Genomic DNA, 10,882 nt, shown 5'->3' with positions numbered 1-10,882 from the left:
GAGTCGAATGAAAGGACGTGCGCACGAACGAACGAGCCGGAGCTCTGGCGGACGAGGGGCGAAACCGCGAGGCATTTCTCCTCCGCCAACAGATACCAGGGGGAGCCTGGGTCTCTCGTTTGGGGAAAACAGGCCAGGAGGAGGACCTGAAAGACCGAATAGAAAAGGCGACGGTTGGTGGAAAGGGTACTGAGGGAGGCTGCGGGGAAGGGAGAGGTCCCAAAAAGAACCGAAAATAGAAACGAAGGCGCGGGCGGTAAAAGAGAAAGAGGGTAGTGGGAAAGAGAGCGAGAGAGAGCGAGAGAGAGCAAGGAGTAATAGAAGGGGGAGAAAGAGGGCAGGCACGGTCGACGACGATTTCGGCGGCGGGCGCACACGCGCCCGACCGATGGAGGCGGCACACGGCAGCGTTCGGTCCGCTGAGAACGCCGCGTGTGTCGGCGTTCGCGCGCCCGCCGCTGCCACCACCACAGGTGTTCCGGTCCCGCGGTTGGGCTTCGCCGCCTCGGCTGTCCCGTAGACTCCGGGAAGCGGAGCTGTTCCGGTGTTGACAGACAGGAAGAAGGCTGCGCGCGAACCAATCCGATTTCCCCTCCGTCGCGACGGGGGTGGGTTGAGGCGACGCGACGACATGCTCCGGACTTGGCACAGTGCGTTCGGTGCGCCCGGTGACAACAGCAACTGAGGACCCCCACGGACTTGGAAGACATGCGGTCGAGACCTGGCATCGGATACTGGGCGGTGCTGCTCCTGTGGGCCACTCTGCTTCTCATCAGTCCCGGTGAGCCCTCGTGTTCGTTTTGTGCATGCGGCTTCCGACTTGTAACTTTCCCACGTCGCATCTCCAAGAAAATCGCGAGCTGTTTTTTTAAATTTAATTTCTCTTTTTATTACGCCGCGCTTGAGCGCAACGCGTTACTACGAATGTTTGTCTCGATCCCCCGCTCACAGCAGCGAGCACGTGCGGGCGAATCGGGTGAAAACGCACACGGAGCTTAGAACGAAAGCGAAACCAAGCGTGCCCGCTTCTTCGAACCGTGGCTGAATGATTCCTCAGCAAAGGTCATGTCTGCGACTTCGAATGTCTTCGAAAAGCACGAGAAGGCCTTTGCCATTTTTTTTTCACTGCCATGACATGTGTGAAGTATTCGGGAAATTTCTTGATACGTATTCCGTCGCTAAACTTTCTCGGGCGGGATTCCCGCTTCGCACAACAACTCCCGCGTTTGCTACACATTTATAAGTACTGTTATTTGTCATGGTTCGAGCGATATTTTCTGATAAATTTCAAGAATAGATAAATGAAAAGAAATCTCCAATTATAGGCCAGTGCAACGAAATGGGAGTCCAAGCATATGCTGTTCTTCGATTCAACTTGTAAACTTGTACGCCTTTGAGGAGTACTTGTTTTCATATCCTGTCATTAATGGGTTTCTAATTTATTTCCAGCACTGACGTGCAAGCTAGTCAATGTTTACGTCGTCTTTGCAATGATTTCTATGCTTTATACCGCAAAGGTTTTGCTGATTTTTCTAGGGAAGAACAGTACCAGGACATTCTTTTTCCCCAGGTGCCACGCAGAGTTTGTGGAAAATATTACACGTGTACATCCCAACAGAGTACCGTTATTCATCTGTGTCAATACCTGCGGTAATGCAATGAGGGCAGGCTTTTGTTGCTTCGTTAGCTCACTGACAGATAACTGCTAACAACCTATGCGTTTTATTTTTCTCGTGCGCAATTTCGCAGCTAGTCTGGTGAACCCCGGAAGGAGACGGAAAGCGAAGCGCGCATCGATACCGCGGCTCTAACTTTTTCGTCCCCCCCCCCCCCCTTATTTTTTAGTTGGAGCGCCCCTGAGAGTTATGTTTCTCAAACCTTACTGAAACCCGTTTAGGCGCCCATATATTCACGCAGGGCATACTGAGTTGCCGTCTCGGCTAAGTTTTCTTCGTTACGCGCATTATTTGCTCCTTGTGGGCTGTCATATTCTATTTACAGCGAAAGCACAATATAAATAGGATTGAGTTCAGGGCACTAAGCACGAATGAAGAAATTAAGCTAAGCTTTTCTTTGTTTCACGCGATCCCAATGGAATGCAGTGTTGCATATGAGGACCCTAGCTGTTTTTAATGATTTCTTATTTCAATCCTTGTTTTGTGTGAATTTGTGGGCAAGACATCTTATTTCTAGTTTTTTTTTAGCAGCCCACTTTATTCTATGTTTCTGTTAACGTTGCTACAAAAGCATAGCTTCATTGTGCTCAGGCTTTTCAGTGGACCTAGAAATGTGCAGTCATTATTTTTTTTTCTGTATGCCTGTTCCACTTTAAGACCATGATCCATGCGTTTTGAATCTAAAATTGAGGAGAACTCAGGGCCTGTGCCCTCAAAAATTTTCTAATTTAGCTTCTGTCGCTACACTTGGTAGTTATGAGTAAAATATTTTCAATTTATAAAAATGAACACTATTCTAGTAGCTTCAGCTTCCAGTTTCAATGCGTGCACCGTATTATTGTGACAGTAAAGCGCACGGCTTGTTTTCAACTTCGTAAAGCATCACTAACAAGTAAAGAAACAAAAAAAGGAAGAGTGCCATTTGTGCAGGGCATTCCTTGACACTGCGTACTCGGGGACAACATATTAACTATTCTTAGTGCTTTGAATGGCTAACTTCTCACTAACTACACTTCTTGCCGTAGTAGGAAGCTACAATATAATTTAGGGGCGCACCTTTGGACTAGATGGAGAGCATTTATTGTTTCTATCCGGAAGTTAGTGGGTTTTAATTACGGCGCTGCCAGTAGCCCCCCATTTTTTTTTCTAAATAACACAGGCATGTCCCTTCAAGGTACTCTGCTTTCTCAGGAATGAAAGACTCATGAAAAGCGTCAGCCGGCGTATGACCAAACCGCATCATGATCCAACTGCGCTTGAGAAAATGCAAGCTTGCGTATTGATGCAGTCGTTTACACCGATCTCAGACCAATGACTGATACCTCGTGTAGCTTAACGGCTTTTCCATTTAGTGAAGAAGGCTAGGTAAAGCTCTACTCTGCTCTAAAGAAGCGATCTTGTTGTTGCAAGAAGGAAGAACTTCAAGCAGGGTGTTGTCATTCGAGAATAGAGAGCTTGAACAACGCGATAAATAAGATAAAAAGAGGCGTCTGCTCAACCAAATCCGGTCAGTCAAGAAGGAATGTGCCAAACAAGAATTCCAAATCACGTAATTATGAACCGAACTGGGAAGCAAAGGAGGGAGAGAGAGAGAGAAGGAGAGCGGTATAGAGAAGAAGGAGCTCTTCCAAAATAATAATAAAAAAACTTCGGGAAACTTTTCGGGGCTTATAAAGCGCGACGAGAACTGTTGCGAAGGCCAAGAGGCGTAATGCACGAGCGATTGATAAATCAGAAAGGTTTGATTAAAAATAGGCAAGTAATATTGTGGTTGGTGTTCAGTTACGATGCGTGAGTACGCTGTCCGTAGGTGAGCACTAACCACGCAGTTAAATGAACGTTACCGACGAGAACGTTTTTACTTTTCCGTTCTCCTTTATGCTGTACGTGTCTACGAAGACACAGCTCAATACACCCGTAAGCGAGCCAGTCTATGGTACTTCTGTTTCGCTCATATCTCCTGGCCTGCACTCGCTGCCCCTTCACCTACTTTCAATCTCACCTAAGTCGTCCGCGGTTGTATTAGAGCAAAACTGGGACATGGGTTTCTGGGTAGGTGCGAATGCCCTACTGCCGAGGATAAAGCACTGCGATGAATGAAACGGGACACGTAAATAATTGTAAAGAAAATAACGAGGAAGAGTTGGAGAAAGCAGTTGTGAGACCGAGAGGAATAAAGAAGGCACTAACCGAACCTGCATATTTTGTTTTTTTAGTGAGCTAGAAATTCTAAACGCATAAACAGAAAAAAAAGTCGGTAGTAACGTTATGACCAGACGTCTAACAGCAGTAGGAAATATCACAAAACACATCATGCAGACGGTGCTGTTCTGGTTATAAACGGCAGCGAGAGCGCAGCGGAAAACAGCAGATGATGACACAGCAGTTTTTGTTAGTGTGTGTGAGTGAAAAGAGCAACGTCACTCACTACGACGAATAGCTGCGGGTGCACACTGTATAGATGAATAAAACATTGGAAACAGGATTCACACTACGTTAACTGATTATCCGAGACATTTAGTTTTTGGCAGCCTTGCCCCAACGGCAAGCGACCTCCACTCGCAGTAAACTTTTGACAAGTAAACTTCGACCCGCCGCGGTGGCTCAGTGGTTAGGGCGCTCGAATACTGATCCGGAGTTCCCGGGTTCGAACCCGACCGCGGCGGCTGCGTTTTTATGGAGGAAAAACGCTAAGGCGCCCGTGTGCTGTGCGATGTCAGTGCACGTTAAAGATCCCCAGGTGGTCGAAATTATTCCGGAGCCCTCCACTACGGCACCTCTTCTTCCTTTTTTCTTTCACTCCTTCCTTTATCTCTTCCCTTACGGCGCGGTTCAGGTGTCCAACGATATATGAGACAGATACTGCGCCATTTCCTTTCCCCCCAAAAAAACAACTATTATTATTAAGTAAACTTCGTCACTGTGCACAATGTTTAAGCAGAAAAGCCAGCTTGTAAGGAGATATTCATTAAATGGTAATTCCTTGGCGCTAAGCTAAAACGGTTGAGGTACATGAATGAAACATTTTTATGAAGCTGTCACCTCATTCTTCTACCACAGTTTCGTTTTTTACTTCGCTCTTTCTTGATGTGGTGATTTTGCTTGTATAAAAGCGATTAACAGAAAAAGAACTTTGCAGCGGGCGGCTTCGTGTCAGTCCAAACGGGTCCGTTTATCGAACGTGCATTGGGGAACCAGTATACGCTGCCATTTTTCAATTTCGCGCTTACGGATATGCAGCCTCGACAGCTTGGATTTATCTGTCACTTTCGGAAACAAACAGCAAGGTATCTGACTCACTGCTCGGTTGCGATGAGTGATGAAGGCATACGGGGAAGACAGATGCGGTTGGAGGAAGTGAAGGTTCAGTACTAGGAAAGCAGTACAAACCATTGGCTGAGTTGACAAAAAAAAAAGCGAGGAAAAAAGCCGACAAGTATCGCCCTTACTTGTTCCCCTCCCCCTTTAGCCACCAAGCAGACTTGGATGAGCCAGGTTTGTCATTAGCAGACTCATTTGTGGCTCATGACGAGTCCAAATTGTCGCGCGTTTTCTAGCCCTCTGTGTCCGGTTTAAGGCGAGTAAGGCTCGTCGAAAGCCTTCTTTTTTGTTTGTCGACAGGTGGCAGCACGGGTAGTAAATGACCGTTTTCGTACCACTTTCGAAAAAAAGAAAAGTGTCTGTTAGTGGGCTAAGGAAAGGTACAAAAAAGCAGCTTTTCTCGCCACGTGCTAGAGAAATGGGCGCAGAGAGGCCGTTTGCTGTCTGCCGCCGTTTTTATCCACAATGCGGTCCTCGCTTTATCTGCGTGGGCGATGGAGCTTATTAAGAGTTGCACGTGGCAACGAATAGGAAGCGCAGGCAAACACTACACATTCCAGACTCTTAAGACTGGTTCTGTTATTAGGTGTGTTAATATAAAAATAAATGAAGGAAGAAAGACAAAGAGGCAGAGAAAGAAAAGTAAATATGAATGAAGAGGTGAGGAAAGAGTTTAAAAAGGAAACAAAGAATTATTCCAACCGAAATAAAAAAAGAAAAGAAAGAGAAAGGAAAATAGGGGAAGAACATTATAGAAAAATGCGTATAGGTTTCAATGGATAAGCAAATAGGATAATGCACATTTAGTTTGGCTTTTTGGGATTAGCGTACCAAAGTGACCCAGGCTTTGAGGAATGGCGTAGTGGATGGCTCCGGATAATTTCTACCACCTGGGGTTACTTAACGTTCACTGACATCGCAAAGTGAACGAAAGTCGCGGGTTCGATTCCTCCCAAGGCGATCGCATTTCTCTGAAGCAAAATGCTAGAGGCCCTTGTATTGTGCAGTGTCAGTGCATGATAAGAAGCCCAGGTGGTCGAAATTATCCGGAGCCCTCCACTACGGCGTCCCTCAAAGCCTGAGTCGCTTTGGAGCGTTATCCTATAAAGCTAAACTAAATGTGCCATAATCCTAATTGCTGACCTATTCAAGCCTATACGCATTTTTCAGTAGTGAAAAGACGGAAGAAAAACAAACGCAACAATCAACTTTTTGTGGATGAACCATATGCAGCTGGGACTATGGTACCTCTTAAGATTGAATGGATGCAGGTTTTGACTTGTTCTCTTTTGTTTCTTCCGTCTTTTTCCTTGTTTACGGAAAGTGCTAACTCGGTGCATCGCCGTGACAAATAAAAGGCGTGCGTTGCGACCTCTGAAACTGTTTTTAATTTCGTGTTGTCGTGGCACCTGTCACTGAGGTCAGCACCGACGAAAATCAGCGAGCTGCCTCCCTCAAGTCACCTCGCTGCATCGTCGCTGAGATAGAGACCGATGCCGTTCTATCACTATAGCTTCAACCAGCGAACAGTGTGCATTTGTAACATATGTAATTGGTGATGTTACGCAACAGAAGCGTGCCAGAACTCAGGGTCATCTGAAGGACGTTTATTAAGAGGTAGAAAAGTAAAAGACACCCTTCAGTGAAGGCACGAAGTGAGACAAAAACTGCGAAACGAGCTTTTCGACCGCGGCCACTTACTTTCGCCGAAAGCCGCGGCTGGAAGTTCACCGTGACCGCGGTAGCGAAGTCGCTGCAGCTTCCGTTATTACGTGTTTAACGGCCGGCTATCTGGACCGCGCAGTATGCGAGACAGTTGGTTTTATGGCGAGATTTTACGAGTGGCCGAGTTTCACTGCTGAGTAGCTGGACAACGGGGGAAAAAAAGAAGCCCGAAAGAAAGAACTCTGGACGATCGAAATGAACAAAAGCAATCTTCTGTCGGAATCCGTTCATCGGACGCCTTACCTTTGGTGAAAAGGAAAGAAGAAAAAAAATGATTTAGAAACAAAGGACAAGACGGCCACAGCGGCTTTGCGTCCCGCACGGTCTGCTTGTTCTAGACCGTCCTTACGCACAGAAGCGAAACGTGAGCGGAAGACTGGCTTCCGCGAAAAGACAGAGAGAAAGAAAAAAACTGCATCACTACGAATGTCGGGACTAAGCGCGGGGCGATACATGGCACAAAACGACTGGTCATTTCTAGAGAGGGACGCACGCGTCACAGGCCAGCCAGGCAGCGCGCGCTTGTCGGCCGCGTCAGGAAAGGGGGCCTGCTCTAGCAGCTGCGTTTCGTCTTCGTAACCCCTTTTCGGGAGCGCATTCCCGCTCCGGCAACAATTCTCCTTTCAGCACCACAGAACCAAGAAATAAAACAATGAACAAAAGAAGAGAACGAAGGGGAGGTGGCCAGCGGAGAGCAAAGTATACACGCACGTTGATGCGTCGCCTTAGAACAGCGGCGGCGGCCTCAGGACGGAATGGACGGGACGAGCGACGGGGTGCAGACCGCGGCTGCTGCTGCTGCTGCGAGGGAAGTGGAAAGGGAAGCCGTTTCGACGGCCGTTTTCGGGACGGCCGCTGCCGGCGGCGGCCAGCAGAGCAAGCACGATAAGCGGCCCGAAACCATAAAGCCACGCGCGCCGCGGATAATGAAAGGGAAACGGCGGCCGCGGTGCTCCTAACGTGCGCCTCGAGTGCCCGTTGCGGGTAAAGGGGGAGGGGGGAGGACCTGGGGTGCGCGATGGTTTCGGGGGCCGCAGTCCGCATAATGGCGGTCACTTAGAGAACACCGGAGGGTAAGGGAGAGGGGGCGGTGGTGTGCTGTTCGCCTCGGGGGCTGCCGTGTCAGTATGGGCCTCGCGTGAGCCTTCTTGGTCGTCGGCGCACCGCCGCTGGCCGCGGGAGTGCAATGGGGATTCGCATTGTGGATTCCCGTTACGCGCCATCGTCATGGGGCCCGTCCTCGGTCGGCGTCGCCGCCTCTGCGATCGATGCGCTGAATCGCACGTCCTTGTGTGTGCGTGTGTGTGCCACACGCGGTTGCAGCCGCCCCGTCCGTATACGGCGAAGCGCGCACGCCTCGTCGTGCGTGTCGCGTCCGTGCCCGTCGTTTTCACTTAGCCCCCGCTGCGTCAACATGACGGCGCAGGCCACGCGGCCGGCAGGGGAAAGACAGGAGCACGGGAACGCTCCCTCCGCACCCAGCTAGGCGGTCCGGTCAATCGACCCGCGGCCGGCAAACCTTGGCCAGCCGGTCCTCTTCCGTCGATGCTTCTCTCCATGCGAAGCGTGCCGTGCGCTCTTCTTTCGTCGCGTCTATCTGTACCTTTCTTTTGTTCTTCCTACGTGTCCAGCGCTACCCCCCTTTGTCGCTCTTTCTCCGGGTACGCACGTATACATACACGAACACAACGGGCCGATTATTGTTGCTTCGGAAGAGCAGGTGCTCGACCCAAACGGGTCCGAGGGGTCCATTCGCCAGCCGGTCGCGTGAGCCGCGCGCCGCTAGACGACTTCCTCCTATCAGGAGAGGTACCGCACCTTTCCCTCTCTCCCCATCCGCACCCGTACCTCGCCTGCCTCTTCTTGTTCCCTTTTCTCCCCCTATCGCTGTTGCTGCGCTGTCGAGCCCCTCGTTTACACAGGTCTGAAATAACCAGACCCCAGAGAACGAAACAATACAGAGCCGCCACCGGAAACAAAAGATTGGGGCTTCCATACCGAGGTGTTATTGCTTTCGTGCGGTTGCCGAAGAGCCTTTTCCATGTGCTACCTCCCCGCTCCCTCCTCCCGAACAGCCTTCCAGTCTTTCACCGGTTTTTCTTTTATCTTCTTACTTGGCTCTCAGCTCGTTGTGCCTCGAGCCGCTTCATTTTGTCAGAGGGTATACAAACTCTGCTCTCGCTGCGGCATTTCTGTGTGCGTTTCTGTTGTGCCTCGCTCTCGAAACAGCCCTGAGCGTAAAGTCGTTTCGCCGTTTCATTTCCGGCTTTCAACGCAATTTCGTTCGGCGACTAAAGCGTCTCGGGTCAGAGCCACTTTGTTTTTGGCTCTACGGGCGAATGCGGGATTAGGTTTCCCCAGTCAACTCCGATCCTCGCGCATTTTTAAGCGAGAGAAATCTGCTCTCGAACCTAATGCATCGCTTATTTCTCCCCTGACTGACGTTTCTCAGCAGGTTAGAAAAGTGGCCGAAATTGCAGGCTGGCGTTGTTTTCTTTTTTCTTTAGTTTAAGTTGAGGCTAAGACATTCGTTTAGTTGGAATACGTGCTGCGATGGAATACGAGATGAAGAGCTCGCGCACTTCTAATCAGAAAGAGTTGAAAGCTGCCTTGCGACCAAGACTGACTTCGAGCTGATGAAGGTGCTTCGCGCTTTATCAGACTTCTAACAAAAAAAGTTTGGTTTATGGGGGTTTAACGTCCGAAAGCGACTCAGGCTATGGAGACACCAAACCTAACAAAAAAGGTAAGTAAATAAAAGTCATTGTTTGCGATAAGCCTAACTCCTATCTCTCTCCTGCACAAAGAAAAAATCACAAGGGCGCCTAATTACATTATGTGTTGGTAATGCGACAGAATTAGCTGTTGATATCTTCACCCAAAGTGACATCACATCCCTGCATCCAATGGGCGAATTCTAAGATCGGCGACGCATTTTCCGCCCACGCGGCTTCCTACGATCGCATTAAAACCTGTGGTGCGTTGTATTACTCCGAAAGCACTGATTCACAATGTCTAACCGGCTCATCGAGTTTGTGCGAAACTTGACCTTGGGGGTGACCTTTGCCAAACCATCAATGAATAAAACATTGGGACGACATGGATTCGAACCCGCGGCGGCGCGATCAGATCAGCTTCGCTGGCCGCTGCACGAGAGCACTACGCTATAGCCGCAATTTTTTACTTTATGCATGGAAATAGTGCCGAAAAGAAAAGTCTAAGCACGCTTACGCCGAAAAACACCAGGCCATCTTAGCCCTGCACGAACCCTCCTTCCAAAACATCAAAAGTCTGGGAGGCACACACATGCATCCAGATAGGGGAGCCAGCTAGGCGGCTCTTGCAGGACAGCATATACTCCGCGCACCAAAGCGCGTTGTTCATGAAACAAAGATTTCGACGACAACCGTGGTGATTCGGCGTGACGGCCCATCATGCGACTCTTTCAGAGACTAAATAGTCCCAGCAACATAAATAGAGCATACGGCGCAACACCGTTTTTCTCCGCGGGTAAAAAAAAAAAAAAACGAATACTGTAGGGTGTGATGTCAATGTCCTTCTTAATTGTTCGTTGTAATATATCCCAGAAAAATATAGCATCATTCCACAGAACAAAACAATGGTCAATTGTCTCTGGTGCACTGCACCGGCGGCAATTAACCGTCCATGGCGCAAGCATCTCCCTAGCATGAAGCCATGTCTTCAGAGGCAGCGTGGAAGTGTGCAGTTTAAAGAAGAATGTTTTTGCGGCAGAAGAAATGCACATTCGCCTAACACGTTTTAAAACACTGGTGTGAAGGAACTCCAGAAAAGGTTGCTGATACAACGGTACAGGGAACAAATGCTCTGTAAGTGCCCGAGCCAACTGCCTTCTGGAAAGGCTATACAGGTAGTCTGAAGAAAAGCGCACAGTAAGTAAATTGAAGGCTTAGCAACTTCCTTAAGGAATCCCCAGAAAGGCCCCTCACGAGTGTGTCCCATCGGTGCGAATAGGAATGACAAATGAGCACTGAGACGCCTAATAAGCATAGCTAGTAAAAAAAAGGGTGGTTTGATTGATGTTATCGCCGCAACCAGTCACGCCTCGTGTCAGACTGCAACACACTCTAGCGCTGTGCACTGCACATAGTCGCCTTCATCAACTAATACTACTATCGAAC

General features: G+C 49.0%; 1 protein-coding gene across 1 annotated transcript in view; it reads left to right on the top strand.

Moving 5' to 3' along the window:
- The first annotated feature begins 350 nt into the window (after window positions 1-350).
- LOC144136725 (uncharacterized) overlaps window positions 351-10,882 on the top strand; it is a 135,079-nt gene continuing 124,547 nt past the window's right edge. Inside the window, exon 1 of the mRNA XM_077669290.1 lies at window positions 351-781. Within this exon, the coding sequence (XP_077525416.1) occupies window positions 709-781 (73 nt within the window). The 5' untranslated portion in view covers window positions 351-708. The remainder of the gene's footprint in view (window positions 782-10,882) is intronic.

Source organism: Amblyomma americanum, chromosome 6, assembly GCF_052857255.1.
Source record: "Amblyomma americanum isolate KBUSLIRL-KWMA chromosome 6, ASM5285725v1, whole genome shotgun sequence".
NCBI lineage: Eukaryota > Metazoa > Arthropoda > Arachnida > Ixodida > Ixodidae > Amblyomma > Amblyomma americanum.
Note: the sequence above shows the minus strand (reverse complement) of the source record. Positions and strands in the feature narration are given on the sequence as shown.